The sequence below is a fragment of the Nelumbo nucifera genome, chromosome 2 (assembly GCF_055504915.1).
Source record: "Nelumbo nucifera cultivar China Antique chromosome 2, China Antique-T2T, whole genome shotgun sequence".
In the NCBI taxonomy this organism is placed as follows: Eukaryota; Viridiplantae; Streptophyta; class Magnoliopsida; order Proteales; family Nelumbonaceae; genus Nelumbo; species Nelumbo nucifera.
Window position 1 is genome coordinate 106695280 of NC_142650.1, and position 18018 is coordinate 106713297.

At 38.4% G+C, this 18018-nt stretch overlaps 1 protein-coding gene and 1 pseudogene across 1 annotated transcript; one reads left to right on the forward strand and one right to left on the reverse strand.

The window, feature by feature from the left end:
• Nucleotides 1–262: 262 nt before the first annotated feature.
• LOC148802731 (polygalacturonase inhibitor-like) lies at nt 263–1324 on the reverse strand (annotated as a pseudogene).
• A 3935-nt stretch (nt 1325–5259) lies between these two features.
• On the forward strand, nt 5260–6630 carry LOC104603579 (polygalacturonase inhibitor-like). The gene has a single exon (XM_088898511.1). The coding sequence runs from the start codon at nt 5308–5310 to the stop codon at nt 6334–6336; it is 1029 nt and encodes a 342-aa protein (XP_088754637.1). The 5' UTR covers nt 5260–5307; the 3' UTR covers nt 6337–6630.
• Nucleotides 6631–18018: the final 11388 nt, after the last annotated feature.

The following is an 18018-nucleotide window of genomic DNA, read 5'->3' on the forward strand; positions in this document are numbered from 1 at the left end:
TGTTGATCAACTTAATATTAAATGTAGTTCTCAGAGCGTGAGAGAGAGGTTTTAATAAATATATATCTTGGCAGGCTTGATTCATTCAAACTATGATTTTGGTACAATATATAGAGAAGAAAAGATGAACACAAGGATTAAGTTGATCGATGAGTGCATCAACCATTAATCCACCCAGAAACAAACCAGAAACGAACACAAGAAAACCTAATTAACAAAGTACATTGACCTGCAACCATTTTTTCCCTGCCCACAAAGCCCATTACGTTGCCGGCTTGCCGCGCCACCCACGATGAACCGAGTACTTGCACTTGGGGAGTGGCTGACCACACAGACAACGGTTATGGAAGAAAGAGTCTGCACCAAACTCCTGCACCTTCCCGCCAAACGGTATCTCTCCGCACAGTCGATTATAGCTCACGTTTAGCCAATACAAATTCAATCCAGTGATCTCCTTGGGAATACTCCCTTTGATCCGGTTATGCGATAAGTCCATATATTCTAGGCTCTCGGGAAGCTTCACCCTGGAGAGATCAAAGTCGAACTCATTCCATGACAAGTCCAGACGCGACAACGTTCCGTTTGTTTTGAACAACGCCGATGCATCTCCTGTAAACTTGTTATTTCTAAGATTGATTGAATCGGCATTGAAATGGCTTAACGATTTGGGAATTTTACCAGAAAGCTGGTTCTGGGAAAGGTCCAATACAACGAAGCGATTTTGGGATACCCAAAGTGAGTCAGGAATGTTTCCGGTCAATTTATTACCTCCTAGTTCAAGAACTTCAAGTTTGGGCAGATTTGCTAAGGAAGCTGGAATTGGACCAGAGAAATTGCCGTACGATAGATCAAGTAACCAAAGGTTCTTCAGTTGGTGGAGGAATTCTGGGATGGGGCCAGACATATTGGTCAACAAGGTACGTAACATTTTCAGGTTTTAAAGTTTTATGATGGAGTAGGGGATGGGGCCGGTAAGATCGGCAACATTTACGAAATCGAGGGTGTCGAGATATGGAAGATCACCGATGGCAGCCGGGATTTGGCCTGGGATGCTGATACCATTGAAGCTGAGTGTAATGACGCGGTTCGTTTGGAGGTCGCAGCTCACGCCCAGCCAATCACAGCAATTGGTGTTGGGGTTCCAAGAGGTAAGTGATTGAGGGTTGTTGAGGGATTTCTTGATTTTGAGGAGGACTCTTTTATCGCTAGGGTTACAGCGAACGGATGAGGCGGAGAGAGTGGGAGACGGGAGAGAGGACGAGACCAGGAAGACAGAGAGAAGCACAAGACGGAGTGTGTGAGTATCCATTTTGTGGTGATTCACATGCATGAGAAAAGGCATGAAGAGATGGATGGACGAGGTTGTCAATATATACGTAAATCTAGTTTGACTAGCCCACAGAGGGACTGGACTGAATGCTTTGCTCTAACTTCGACATTTTCTCTGTGTGCTTCAACTCGACCGATCTACGACGATTTTAATTTCCCTGCTAACTCTATTGGCTTATCAACGATTCTACTTGTTAATTTGGACCATTGGATAAGACGAGAGGAAGCTTGCATCCAATGGCAGGACAGCAGCTTCTAAACCCACTGCAGCCCTCGCCAGTCGCCGCTAGTGGTGCTTGATTCGTTCCTATTGCCGCCAGTGCACCGAAATTTTGTGTTGGCTTCGACCCGGTCTATATGAACAAGAAGAGTCAATTGAAGCGTTTATTTGACATCGTTGTCCTTGCTCCAGAAAACTGTGCCACATAAGCATCATGTCGAAAAAAATAAAATAAATAAAATGGTGCTCGAGGAAACGGGGCATTTGTTTGGAACCATTTATCCAAAAAATAACGGTACTCCAAGTCAGACCTTGGAAATTAGGAAGGCCTGGCTTAGAGCAATATCAAATTTAGCATTTCCTGGAACTGCAGCTCATTGCTGCCAACAAGGACATGAGATGGCAGTGACGAGGCATGGTCCTTATTTGAATTGATATGGTGCATCGCAATGCACTATATCATAAATGTTTCTCTTCTATTTTTAACAAACCCTAACTCTCTTTTGCATTTTTTCATCCTTTGGAGGTCAACTGCAGCCGGTCACCAGAGGCCATCTATGCAACTAGTCAACGGAGGTCTACCTGCGCAGCTAGTCACTGGAGAATCAAACAAAACGCCGAAGATCAGTTCTACTATCTGTTTTGTCACCGGACTTTTTTCATTCACTGGAAGTCTATGTTCTTCGAGTTCTTTTTTTTAGTCACTGTTTTGTTTAGTCGCCAAAGATACCAGGTCTGTATTCTTCAAGCATTCTGAGTTTTTTTTCTTTCTTTTTTTTTTTTTGGGCCAATAGTATGATGTTTGCTCTTTCATCACTTGGAAAAACATATCCGTGTTTCCATCACCATTCTATCATTCTAATCATCATGTTATTGAACAGATGAGATTTCAATTTGCTCTTTCATCACTATTTTTTCCATTTTCCTAATTTTTGTATATATAAATTCATAATTTTTGAACAGAGAAGACTTCAGTTTGCTCTTCTTCATTTTTTCACTATAAGTAAAATAATTAAGAATATCTTTGAGATGACATCAGTTTTGAACAGAGGAGACTTCAGTTTGGAATTGTTTCAAGTCGATTGATCTTGATACTCACATCGATGGAAATGTTAAAAGATAAACAGTTTAAATTCATATGTGTTAAAACATGATTTATATTTATATATAAATATATATTTTATTTATGTTTATATATATTTATATAAATATATGTATTTATATATATATATATATATATTCTGTTTTTTTCCATGCAATTTCATTCAATTTTCCGACTTTCATACTTTATTCTATATTTTTCCATTTATCTAGAATTTTTTTTGTATTTATATATTATGAAAATTAGAATATGAACAAAGTACGAAAATCAGAATATATATATATATCTATATTCTATTTTTTCATGTAATTTCATTCAATTTCTGATTTTGATACTTTGTTCTATATTTTTCCATTTGTTTAAAATTTTTCTATTTTAGTGTATGAATTTTTCTGTTTTTTCCATGTAATTTTCAGATTTTTTTGCCATTTTCCTCATGATTTCCTGAATTTTTTTTTTGTTTTATAATCTACTGAACAATTGGGACTATAGGATGAAATAGGTATTTTTTTTCCACCATTGGATGTAAGATAATATATACATAGTAGAAGCACTGAATAATAGGTACCAGTGCTGAAAACGTTTCCTCTAGCATTGGTATCAAACAAAAAACGTTGTTGTTGCTCCGGGAAACGTCCTACCTAACAACAATGTTTCCAAACAAAAAAAAAACCCGTTTTTTCAGAAAACAATGCTTCAAACCCACATATCAGTAGCAAATCTTCGGATTTCCTTCTAACTTTAATCTACTCTCCACTCTACTAACCCAATTAAAATATACCACTTGTCCCTACCCATGTTACAAGAGATTAGCCTTCCAACAACCCACTAACTAGCATCTTGCATCTTAAAACTTCTAGCCATGGTTTTCAAAACCGGACCGGACCGGATGATCAAACTAAAAAAACTAGGAAGGTAACCGGTTCCAATTTTCCTCAAAACCGGATTTTTGCCAAAAAATGTTGATTTGGTTAACAAACTATTGACATGGGCAGTTGAATCGTTGAAATCGTTCAACAGTTTTGACCTTTTTTATCTTTCTTTTATTTTTTTATTAGAACGGGCCGACCATTCGACCCAAGAACCGGACCCCTGATCGGTTTGTTCTTTAGGTCGGTTTTAAAAACATTCCTTCTAGCCATTAAACATAACATGATTTGTTATCAACTTTTATGTTTCTCTTCAGTTTAGAATTCTCAAGGTAAAAACTATCTATTGAAGATACGAACTCTAGTTCATTGCATTTGATATTCTTCCCAAGTTGCTGGTAATGTTCTACAAGAAAATATTACAGATCCCTAATTGAATTCTCCACAATATATAAATCTATTTGGCCCAATTGAGGAATTTACTCCCCATTTCCATTTCTCAACCCAGAAATTGATAAATTTGACAAATAACATGATAAACGATCAAAATGACTCATTTTTTGTGGATGATACTAAGTGCAATGTTCAAAATTAGCCCTATGAAGTTCCAGTTTGAAGCTCCTCAAACCTATAACAGTGTCAACGTTCAATGTTCTTAATTCAAATAAAGATGAACAGGTTGCTTCTTGTGCTAATATATGCCCTTTAGTTCAATTGAAAGTAAGGTTTTCGAACCATCGTTGACCTGGACGGTTGGACTGTTCAGCCCAGGAACCGTCCAAGCAACCAATTCCGTTTTACCCCAAACCCGATTTTGGTCAAAACTGTTGAAAATGTCAATAACTCGTTGACTTGAACAGTCGAACCGTCAATCCATTCAACAATTTATTACTATTTTTTTAATTTGTTTGTCAAAATGAGGCATCTGTTCAAAACAAACAGTTGGACTGTTGACTCGAAAATTGATGGCTAAAACGGTTTTGTTTCCATGTCATTTTTTAAAACGTTGATTGAAAGTCTTTTAAGAAAATCAATAATAAATTCCTATTTAACCAAGCAATTTTTCCTTAATTGGCAAATGACTATTTTATTCCATTAATCCACAATACTAAGAAAGAAAAAGGGCACAAAATCACCAAATAAATGAAGTTGGAAGCTATCGAATGTTCAATATTTGGTGTGAATCTATATAACTTGATTTGAAATTTGCATTTTTGGAAATTTGTCCTTAGCGTGCAAAAGAGAAAGGGAAAAGAAATGTTTTGTGGGTAAATAAAACATAAGAATATATTTTAATAGAGGTTAAGGTTTGATCAGTTGTTAATTCTCTTCCAGTATGGGTAGTGACAGGTGGTGTATTTTAATTGGGAGAAGAGCGGAGTAAAATTAGAGTGCAGGATCTCCTGCCTACGAGAACTATGTAGAGAATGAGATATTCTTGTGACTAAGATAAACGTATAAACGTGGGCAGGGTTCTCGTAGACAGGGGATCCAGGCTCATAAAATTAGTAGGGAATCCGAATTCTATGCATAGCGCCAGCAGTTCACGTGGCCTGTCAGAGCTACCACCGCTGGTAGCTCCACCTCTACGACAAGAAACAAATTGACAGGCCCTCTGCTGTGGACACTCACAACTCACCACTTTTTTACACCACAATTCTATAATTTTTCTATTACAGAAATAAAATTACAGAAACAGAGTATCCAATCCAGCATCTTATAAATAGATCACTAGATCATATGTAGAGATTCAATAAATAAGGTTTTAGGTAGGAGAAAGAAGAGAGATGGCATTTTCTTCCTTCCACTTTGTTCCTCATTCTCTCTCACTTTTATCTCTCCTCTTCCTTTTCTCTTTATTACTCCCATCTACGATCCTCCCCGCCTCCACCCACTGCCACCCAGATGACAAGAAAGCTCTGCTCAGTATCAAGAAATCACTAAACAACCCCAACACCCTCTCCTCCTGGAATCCAACAACCGATTGCTGTACCTGGGAACATGTCACCTGCGACTCCAACAGCAACTACCGCATCATGGAGCTCCTCATCTATGATATCAGCGTCAATGGCCCAATCCCTTCGGCCGTCGGCGACCTCCCCTACCTCGATTCCTTACAGTTCGGCTGGGTCAAGAACCTCACCGGCCCCATCCCCTACTCCCTCACCAAACTCCCCAGACTTAGATTTCTGCGTATCAACAACAGCCCTCTTTCCACTTCCATCCCTGACTTTCTCGGCCATATACAAAGCCTCAAGTACCTAGAGCTAGACCAGAACCAGCTCTACGGCCCCATCCCAGCTTCTCTTTCAAATCTGAGCAAACTACGAGATCTTGATCTCAGTCGGAATAAGCTAACTGGAAGCATACCCGTCTCATTTGGGAGCTTCACGAGCAACTTGTACAGGTTGGCCCTTTATGAAAACCAGCTATCAGGTGAGATTCCCAAATCGCTCGGCCGGTTACTGGATTGTGAGACATTCGAATTGTCTGGTAATAAACTGGTGGGGGACGCGTCCATGCTGTTCAAACAGAACGGAAAAGCGACGTTCATCGATTTGTCAAACAACCTCCTGGACTTCGATCTCTCCAAGGTGAGATTTCCGAAGAACTTGACGTATTTGGATTTGTCACGCAATAGGATCCGAGGTAGTATTCCGAAGCAGGCCACTAAAATGAAGTGGAAAAAGTTGAATTTGAGCTATAATCAGTTGTGTGGAAAGATTCCGCAGGGTGGACAGTTGCAGCTGTTCTCTGCTGCCTCGTTTGCCCATAATCAGTGTTTGTGTGGTCCGCCGCTGAGCAAATGCAAGTAATCGGACGTGCAGAGTCTATGAGTGCAACAGAAGTAGTATCCTTGGGTGGATCTTGAAGCGGAGATTTAGACAAAAATAAGGAAATAAGTTGCTTCCAACTTAGGACCTTGGTGTTTTTATGTTTCTTTCTGTGCATCTGTTCTGTGCTTTGTGTAGTATTTAACTGGGAAATCTTAGAATTAACTATAAGCACAGCAACAACTGTGGTTCTGGTGTATGCATTTGCATGGGAAAATGATTATGATATCTAGCTGTGCGGAGTTTTGGTTTAGAAAATCTGTTTGGTTTGGGACCTATGAGCTATAACTGTGTTTTAAAAGGCGTGATGTGAGAGGCGTTGGTGCAAGAGGTGTAATAAATAATCCTCTTTAGCTTTTTTCACGAGGCATGTTAGAGGCGTACGCAATAAAAAAAAAAGAAAAAAACAGAAGAAAGGGAAGGCAAAGTAAAAAAGAGAGAAGAAAAAAAAAAGAAAAGTAAATGAAAGGGAAGGGAAGGGAAGAAAAGAAAAGACTAATGTTATGCATCTTTATTCTTCTCGCCTCTTGCATTTTGAACCATGCCTCATGCCTTTTTATAGTGGAACATCTCGTGTCACAACTCCATTTTTTAAAACATTGAGCTATAGCATATGGTTATACCTTTTCTAGCATCATATAACATAGAATGATGAGCTAAATAACTATAAGAACTATATCTAATACCAAACCCATTGAAAATTACTTGTATGCCAGCCTTGTGAGAATATGAGAAGATTAGGTTATGACTTGTTTTTGGGAGAATGATTGTTCAACACATCCTAAGAATTCTTAGGCCTATCGTCTAGTTGGGTAGGTGCTAGATCGGAATTAATGCTAATACACGAGTAGGTATTGGTGTTTTAAGGTGGAGGTATTTGTAATTTCAAATTATTTAAGATTGCGATGAAATTCAAAATTCTGTAGTATGGTGTAGTGTATTTTTCTGCTTGTTTTTTCCATTATCGTTGTTTATGTGGCCAATCACTTTATTCTAGATTTTATGCCCTGTCCAGCGGATACCCTGCCTCTATCCATCCCAACGGATTTTTTTTACAAGGGTTTGAGACAGGATTTGAGAAAACCCAAAACTTTGGGGATCAAGGATGGGGCTAGGCAAATTCAGGGAGGGTTGAGATTACTTGCCCGACTAGGGTTTGAGGCAGGGATAAGGTAGATTTGAATTCATTCTCGATGAAGAGGCATGCACTGCTTTGCCTAATTGTCATTTCTACTTGGAAAAACTCGAGTTGGAAGGGAAATCTTTTCTTTCTGTATATCTCCCCATCAGCCGATTACAAGATTTATATATAGAGGTAGAGTTAAGTTAGTTCCCTCTTGCGATTAGGATACAAACTCCTAAACAAATAAGGAAAATCAAACCAAGAACAACAAGAACAACTATACAGCAGATAGGACTCATACAACAAGAGATAAGACTATGCTACTAAGAAGGCGTGGGCTTAATACTACTTATCCTTCCTTATTTGTATATTATTGGAAATCATATGAAATTATATACCAGGTGTTGAATGTAATAATATTTTGAATTTTTTTATGAAAAAATAATAGTTTTTGTATATTTTGTATGTTTAATTAATTAATTTGAAATCTTGACTTTTATTCATATCATTTTACTTATTTATTATTTATATATAATAAAAATAATAAAAATGATTTGCGGGGATCATGGGTCGAAAAGGACTTTACATTTTCTTGTGTAAAAATGATTTGAATTCTGAAAATCCAAAACCCGTTATAAATTTTGTAAAGAATAGGATAAAATACTTAAAACTCCCTTCACATTTCTCATAAATATTATAATATTCCCTCTTTTTTAAAAGGTATTCATTCCCCCTTTTTAGAATAAAACATTGTTATATCTGACAAAGTTAATAAAAAGACTCCTTTGCTACTCAATTCTGATTTTTGAAATGTTATTTCAATTCAATTGGAACACGGATCAGCGGAAGTTTGCTTGTATTTGAATCTCCGTACAAATGGTTTCTATTTTTTAAGAGAAAAATCTAAAAGCAAAAGATCTAAAAAGGGAACACGTGTAACAAATTATGGATGGAGCTTATCGCAGGCTGCAGCGACAAAACAAACAAACGCAAACCAACAAAGAAGGTCCGCATATGCTGCGAAAGGGCAGTGGATACGTTGACATCAGCAAATCATTACGAGTCGACATCTTATCCTGATTGTACGTTCCCGATGTTATCCCCGGTACAATTAGTTCAATTCCTCGTAAAATATCTCACCTCCTCACGCTCAGAGATAAAGACAATAGGCTCATTAAGAAACTGCATCAAGTTGAAGGACAAGTTTTGAAGAGGTCTGACTTATAGCATATTTGGATCTCCTCCGCACACAAACTCTGCCCCCGTTTATTGCAGCCTTTTCTGTGTAGTATTATCTAAGGTGAGATATTTTCAATTCATTCATGGGAGGTAGTGTATTGTTGAAAGATATGGGCAGAGTTCTGGAGATTCAGAGTCATTTATGAGATGCAAATCAGACAGCTGATTGGCTGGCATAAAGCTTTATCTGCTCTAACAGAATTTCTTAGTATATGTTTGACAGTAAATGCTTTATTAATTGTATTTGTATGTAACAAATTTCGGTTTTTGTGCATTTTTCACGTTTTAAGAAGTTTCATTGGCATTTTGAAATTTCCTGAAACGAATAGGCATTTTGTTGATGTGATGCCTAATTGTGCCTATATATCATTAAATATGTGTTTCTCGGTTTTACGGTCACACAAGTACAAAACATTTATCGAATAAATATAAGTGGAACCAAACACCCTGTTAATCTTAATTTAGCTTCTCTTCGTTTTCCTCTTTTTCTACTTGTGTTGCTAATATTTGATAACATGCTACCCCGTCTTGTATCCCTTTTGGTTTTATCAAACAAAAAATACATGCAGAATAATAGAAAATGTAAAATTTTACACTCTACAAATTTGCATTTGTACTTCCAAATTGAGCCTCATAGTAATCTTAACTCATCGGTTTTAAGTTGGTATGCTTTGACTTTACATTATACAGCTATTTAAGAATGCAAAAATTATTTAAAGATCGAATTATTTGGAACATTGCTCGGATCAATTTTATTCATGGCAATACTGTTAATTTCAATTCGAATTGTCATACACTTTCTGATTCTCAACAGATTCAGCAGCTTCCGGTTCACACAAAGGCTGTTTTACTCATTGGCCGAGGCACTATATCACACATCACTTAGATTTTTGGGAGAATGACGGTTCAGCGTAGGGTCGAAATTTTTAGGCCCAAAATACAATTGGGGTGGGTGTCAGTTCAAAATTGATGCTAATTTACGGGCGGGTATTAATATATAGAGTGGGGATTTTTGACATTTTCTGCAGTGAAATTCAGAAATCTGCATTGGGCTTGTCTGTACTTTTCGGTATATTTTTTGATACACTTATTTTTCTTCTTCTTTCCTCTGTCTAGATAGGGGTGTCAATTCAACCGCATTTGGTCCCATTGGATCTAGTTCAATATGAGTCCATTACAAATGGACCAAGTCTAATCCAATGCAATGAATATTTTGGATTAGTCCAGTTATTAGACCGTTCAATCTATTCAAAGTTTATTTTAATTTAGATTAATTCCATTCACACCTATATTCTTATCTTCTATCAATGGACCAGATATTAGCTCAATCCAACCCAATTCAATATAAATTCATTAAGGATGGAGCAGGTCCAATCCAATTCAATAAATACGTTGGACCATTAAATCTAGGCTGGTCCAATGCAATATTTTGTTGGTCTATCCAATCTGTCCAAATTGATTTTGGTTTAGACGGTGTCCAATCCAGAACCGGTGCATTGTCACCCCTATGTCTAGGTATAGGAGGCAAATCCACCAATATGAGAGGTGTGGAACAAGCGGAATTGGATGCTATTTTGTAGGGATTTCTTTTCTGTTTCTCAGATTATTAACTTGGGGGAATTCGGCTTGGGTCAGGGCAAAGCCCATTCAAGTATCCTTTACAGCCTTGCATCGAGAATATCTCTCTGCTTATATGCTTTATTTCATGGGAAGATTTTTCCGATGCAAGGCGGCTGGAACAGTGTAGGCACGGGCTTGCCCTGACGGAAAGTCGATCTCAACTCGGGGTATATTAGCATATTCTCAGACTCCCTTCAAGTGGCGAAAGCGCTTCATGATCAATCTTCTCTGTCTTGGTTCAGTCTTTATCTTTTTCTTAAAATTAAGAATCTTATGCCTTTGTTTAAATATTAATTTTATTTAGCCAGTAGCCAAATCTCATCCTAGTCAGTCGGGATTTTCTATTCTACCTGCCGTAAAATGTATGGCTGCAACGGGTAGAGAATGAATAGGAAATCAGGGCTCCCTAATCAGTTTTTATTTTATTTTTCTCTTTTCTCCTTACCTAATTATCCAAAATGGCTGCCCAATGTACAGAACTTAGTAAGTTTTCATCAGTTCCTAATACCCGTTTGTGGATACATCCGAAGCTATCTTTATCATGGTTGTCCTCCAACTCTAAATATGGATTTCATGACTGTGGGCATGCTAAAAGTGGGAATTTATGAGCTGGAAAGACTGTAGAGGGAGGATTTAATGCAGCAAAAGAGTACAAGGATAAGGACTTGGGATGAATAGAAGAAGGCCTCACAACCACCAATTCCCGAGACCGAATCTTACACTCACACCCTTCGAAACATTTCCCGTACTTATTAATCAATATTCACGAGAGATGTTTCCAATATTCGGTGGATGTGCGTGTGAAGCGCCCATTTGTGAGATCAGATCCCGTCACCCAATTCCCCCTCTGTTTTCTCTTATTAGATCTTTATGCCGAAATCAATTGGTACAAAAAGGTTGACATTTCAGGGATTTAGTTGTTCAAAAGGCTGTATACTCTGATATAATATGACAATAAATTATAAAAATCAATTGCCATTTTGCCCTTGTTTTTTTACAACAATACCTGCATTCCACATGCGCATATAAATACCCGTTTCACTCGTGTGGAAGATATTTCAGGGATTTAGTTGTTCAAAAGGCTGTATACTCTGATATAGTAAGATAACAAATTATAGAATTCAATTTCCATTTTGCCCTTGTTTTTGTACAACAATACCTGCATTCCACATGCGCATATAAATACCCGTTTCACTCGTGTGGAATGTGTTTCAATAACTTGTTAATAACAATAGTAATAATCTTCTATAGTAAATAAAAATTTTATAAAGAAAAGAAAAGATCACTACAAAACTATAGATGCCCAGCCAGAAAAAAAAATAAGAAGAAGAATTGGGCAACCCTCAAACTAAATAACTAAGACCAGCCCACTAAAGAGAGCAAATAGTCAGGCCCAATTGATGAGGGTGGATTTGGCCCTCCAGTGAAAATATGACATTTGGCACCTCATGCCAATTAAGTGTAGCCTCTTGACAACTAGGTAACTCGCCACTTAGGGGCAGTTCGGCACTTACATGCAGCCTGGCGTCTTACGAAGAGCTCGCCACTTAGGGGCTGCTCGGCACTTACAGGCAGCCTAGCGTCTTATGAAGAGCTCGCCACTTAGGGGCATTTCGACACTTACAAGTAGCCTGGCGTCTTACGAAGAGCTCGCCACTTACGGGCAGCTCGGCACCTACAGGCAGCTCGGCATAGGTAGCTCGCCACTTGGGGGCAGTTCGGCACTTACAAGCAGTCTGGCATCTTACGAAGAGCTCGCCACTTAGGGGCAGCTCGGCACCTACAGGCAGCTCGGCACTTACAGGCAGCCTAGCGTCTTACGAAGAGCTTGCCACTTAGGGGCTGCTTGGCACTTACAAGTAGCCTGGTGTCTTACGAAGAGCTAGCCACTTAGGGGCTGCTCGGCACCTACAGGCAGCTCAGCATAGGTAGCTCGCCACTTAGGGGTAGTTCGGCACTTACAAGCAGCCTGGCGTCTTACGAAGAGCTCGCCACTTAGGGGCAGCTCGGCACCTACAGGCAGCTCGACATAGGTAGCTCGCCACTTAGGGGCAGCTCGGCATAGGTAGCTCGCCACTTAGGGGCAGCTCGGCATAGGCAGCTCGCCACAGGCAATCGGCCACTCCACAAGCAGTCTGGCGTCTTACGAAGAGCTCGACACTTACAGGCAGCTCGGCATAGGTAGCTCGCCACTTAGGGGCAGCTCAGCGTATCGCAGGAAGATCTCCTGCCTGACAACCATACCTGACAGATCCGGAGACCTGCGACCACGTCTCTCGCCAGGCGGCGCCGTGCCTGCCAACCCTAAGAGTTGTCCCTTGCCTGGCAAAGCCATACCCTGCAACAGCTGCCTGCACCCGCCACCTCAGCTCTGTCAGTAATGGCTGCAGCAGAGAGACAGAGGCGGTTATGCCTAACTTGACAGAGGCGGTTACGCCTGATTTGACTGGACACCGCTATATAAGGACTCCGACCCCCAAAGACAAAGGGGGGAGAGAATGGAAAAATGGAGGTAATCCCTGCTCTCTAGCTCTCTCATTTCTCTCCAAGCTCTCTACAATCAGAATGCTAACTTAGGCATCGGAGAGTCCCCGCCGGGTAAATACCCCCGGGTCCTCTGATTAAGTTCTCCCAGGTTCCTCAGCTCCCGCTGCCTACAAAGAGGAGGAAAAGATGGAGTTCTCGTAGGTCCCTCAGCTCCCGCCACCTGCAAAGGAGAGGAGATCACCTCATGCAAAGGGTAGTCGGGTTGCGCTGCACCAGGGAGCTCCACCATCCTCTGAGTTACAGGCCGTCTAGGAGCAGGTCAAATGACGAGTCCATCAAGGTAGCTCACCACCAGGGAGAAGGAGAGGAGATCACCTCATGCAGAGGGTAGTTGGGTTGCGCTACACCAGGGAGCTTCACCACCCTTTGAGTTACAGGCCGCCTAGGAGCAGGTCAAATGACAAGTCCACCAAGGTAGCTCACCATTAGGGAGTTCGACATAGCTCTCCCCCAGGCAGTTCACCATCAGGGAGCTTGGCATAGTTCTCCCCAGCTTGGCATAGCTCAGGGAGCTCGGCATAGTTCTCCCCAGCTCGGCATAGCTCAGGCAGCTCGACATAGCTCTCCCCAGCTCGGCATAGCTCGGGTACCTCGGCATAGCCCTCCCCCAGGCAGTTCACCACCAGGGAGCTCCACCATCCTCTCCTAGGAGTAGGTCAAATGACGAGGTACTTAGCTAAAAAAATTGATACATCACAAAAATTGGTACGTGACCAAAAACGGTTACATCACCAACCCACCAAAGAACTACCATACAGCCCAGCAGAACAAAAGTCAGATAAAAAGAAGACAACCCTCACTAAACAATCTCAGATTCAACAATTGCGAGTGTGTTTCCTCTTCCTCTACCACTTCCCCCAACACTTTTAGTTTTAGAGCCACGTGGGCCACAATAACCAAAATGTCTACATATAAGTCGTCGAGTTCAGATCTGCACTCCACAACGTCCTACAACACATCCCCGCCGTATATTGGGAATATTTTTGGATGATGTCATCATTAATTCTGTTGCTATCATCGGGAGATGTTCCCAATACACGGAGAGGATGTGTTGTGGGACACCCCCTTGTGGGGCGCAGATGTGAACTCATATAAGTTTACCGATCTTCTTAACTTTATACCTCCCAGCCGGAGGCTCACCGATATTGAATTTTATGGTTTCCACCTCTAAGTCTCCATTTCTAAAATGCTCCCTTATTAACATTGAATTATAGGCTGCATTTGGAATTTCTTATTTTAAGGATTTATCTCCTTTTTTGTTGTTAAAATGTCTCTATGGACGTTGGGTTTTTAACTACAAATTAAAAGGAGATAAGTCCTTAAAATAAGGAAGGTCAAATGTAGCCAAAGTCCACTTCCTTCAAACTAGGGGTGTCAATTGGACTGGATTTGGTCCAATTCGATCCAGTCCAATGTGAGCCCATTATAAATGGACCAGGTCCAGTCTAATTCAATGAATGTTTTGTTCTAATTTGAGCCGGTCTGATTCAATGTCTGGACTGTCCAATCTGTTCAAATTCATTTTGATTTAGATTGATTTCAACCCAAACTCGGTCCATTGACACATATGTTCTTATCTTATATCAATGGACTAGATATTGGCTTAATCTAACCCAATCCAATATAAATTTGTCACGAACGAACCAGTTGCAATCCAATCTAATAAATATTTTGAACCGAATTGGTCCAATTCAATATATCTTATTAGTCCATCCAAATTAATTTTAGACTGGACAGGGTCCAATCCAAAACCGGTCCATTGACATATGTAGGCTCTTAAAATCTACATTGGTGAATATCATTTTGTCTGTAAATGTGGTGCCATTCAATCTAGAGGGAGCATGCATTGATGATATGAAGATTAAAATTAATGAATGACTACAAGGTCTTCACTCTAGCAATTTTGCTCTGATGTACTTGTGAGGGTTAAGGTCACCGCTTTATCCTTTTGTATAAATAAAGATTTCTCTTTTTCAAAAAAGGAAAAGAAAAACAGAATGCCATTAAGACTTGAGGAATGTCCAATTGTGCATTATATATTAAAAGTTGCAAGGACAATATGATATAAAACAAAATGCCATTCTTGTTGGTAAAGTTAAAGTTAAAGGGCGACAATGACATTGTGAAGCTTAATTACGCGTTTTCCACTAAAACCAAAAGATGTTGACAATTGAGTCTACGCCTTATCCAATACAACTACGCGTTTGGATTTTTCTCTTACTAGGCAAATTTAATAGAGTGCTTGTCAAGGAAAACATGATCAACGAATAGATCGGGTTGGAATAAAACAGACCGTTTAACCAGAATAGATCAGATTGTCCAAGCTTCCAAACCAATGGTTGAACCGTTGATACAATGTAGCTGAGACTTGACTAAAAAACAATAAATAAATAGTTAAAGCCAAAAAAAACCACAACGGTACAGGATACGCAACGAATAGAAATGTATTTTTTAAGTCATTCGTATTGTATTAATACGAATCCGTATCGGTATGTATCGTATTCTATTGGACGATATGCACTGGTACGAGATGATATATGCACAAACGCCAAATCTCTACTTCATAAAAAATATAAGTATGCCAATTCAAACCCAATTCATTCAGATGCGCTATCTTTCTCCACACCCTCAACCATCAAGTCAGGCTTTATCTTGTTCTTGTGTTATTAAATAGAATCAAATAAATTTTATTACTCTTTTGTGTCAGTATACAATTTAAACAAAAAGGACTTGTTTATATTTAACAATTCTAACTATTCTAAACAATAATATTCAAAAATAGTATTTTATAAATTAATAGAACAAATAATCTATTAAGTCCATATTTATATTAAAAGATGATTTTTAATATCAATAAAATTATATAAATAAAATGTTAATAATAAAATAATTATTTTAATATTTAAGTTGCACATGATATGCATTTTAAATTTTTTATATATTTGTAAAAATTATTAATTAATATTTTAATTTACATTAATAATTCATAACAACATATTTTTTATTTATAAAAAATAAAAATATTGTTTACAAAATATTGAAGAATATAATATTAAATTAAATCTATCAAATTCACTAATACACATTTATTTCAAAAAATGATTTTTTTCTTTTTTATTTCAAGGGAAGAATTCATGGATTCCCCATCCCTAATAGGAAGTGGGTACATTGCCCCATACCCGCCCGACATCAGGGACAAGGCATGGAAATTCGAGGGATTCCCCATCCCTAATGAGGAGTGGGTACCTTTCCTTGAACCCGCCCAATACCAAGGACGGGGCGGGGAAATTCAAGGATTCCCTATCCCTAACAATGAGTGGGTGCCATTCCCTAAACTCGCCCAACACTGGGGATGCGGTGGGGAAATTCGAGGATTCCCTATCCCTAATAGGGAGTGGGTTCCTTGTCTTGAACTCACCCAACAATAGGGACGGGGCAAAGATGGGGTGCCCCGCCCCGAACTGGCCCTATTGCCATTCCTATATAATTATTCATTATTAGTGAAATTAATAAAATTAAATGTTTTCTTTTATAATTATTTTTATTTATTTAAAGTAAATCAAAATTTCATTTAAAAATAATGAAAATAATAACTATTATTAAAATTAATACAGATGATTAATAAAATTAAATTTATTAAAAAATGTTTATTCCTATTAAATTAACAATAATTAATTTTTGTAAACAAACATCAAATAAAAATACAATTATTAATATTTTAAATATTAACATTAATTTTGAATATTTTTAGTTAATTAACAACAAAATTTTATTATTCATTTATGAATTAATTAATAGTATATAAAATTATTCAATCTTTTAAAGATGTTAGGGTCCCTGATAGTTAAAATATAAAACAATTGTATACTATTATACATTTGTACTAGCGGGAACCTATGTGATGCACGGGATTTGTTAAGTTAAAGATAAACAATAGAAACATGTAAGAATATAAAATTATTTTATATAATAATTAATAATCATTTATATTTATATAGTACTTTTAATATTTTTTTTAAAATACAAAAATAACAATAATTATTTTTAGATAGGGTTTTTATCAAACTTAGGGATGAAAATTTTTCCCATTTCCCCGATTCCCATGGGGATTTGCCCTAAATGGGGCGGGGATGGAGATTATTTTCTCCCCGCGATTATGGAGATGGGAAAATTTTCATCCCGTTGGAAGGGACAGTGCGGGGATGGGGAGTGCACTCCCTACCCCATATGGACTTGGATCCCCACCCCATGGGATCCCCGCTAATATATATGTATATATACGCATACACTTATATATGTATATATGTACACATATGCCTATATGTTAAAATTTTTAAAACTATGGTTGAATATGTTTGAATCTTTTCTAATAGGATTGTAAATTTTAATTATTTTATTTTTATTTTTATTTTTTAAATAAAATAAAAAATAAAAACATAATAGTTGACATTATAAAGAATCACGGGGAGTGGGGATTCTCGTGGAGATGATGATGGGAACGGGGACATGGATGGAGATTTTTGTGGGAGATTGTTTCTATTCCGAATCAAACTAATGAAACTAACCAACCCAATTTCTAGTATTTCCAGTTGGCTTTGGTTCAACAATTTCCCAATCCAACTGGGGTGGATTAGTTTTGCTTTGACCATTTGTAAACTAACTAAAATTGAGCAATATATATACATATATATATATATATGTCATAAATTTAATTTTGAAATTTATTTTCTTAATAATGCCATTGTAATTTTTTTAAATTTAAACTTAAACTTAATTTTTAAATTTAATTTTTTAAGTTTAAATCTCTTAAACCGACTAACCAAACCGAAAAAGAGTCTCGAGCTCCCCCAAAGAAGGAACCTACAACCCGAGCCCCGAGCTAAAGAGTCCCGAGCTCCCCAAGGAGGAACCCGAGCTCTCCCTTCGAGGTCCTGAGCCTTACGAGGAGTACAAAAGGCAAAACCCGAATTGCCCACCCAGGGGCAATTCGGGCCATGCTTCTATCCGAACTCAAGACTTCACCTCGCACACCACTTCGGCTCCAAGTCGTCTGACTGAACAACCGTACCTGACGCCTAGGAAGCCCGTACACGGAGGCGGCGCACCTGACTGATTAGGGGTCCGACACATGACAG

What these genes read in the sequence shown, in the direction of transcription:
- LOC104603579 (XM_088898511.1), top strand. Translation starts at nt 5,308, where the DNA reads ATGGCATTTTCTTCCTTCCACTTTGTTCCTCATTCTCTCTCACTTTTA.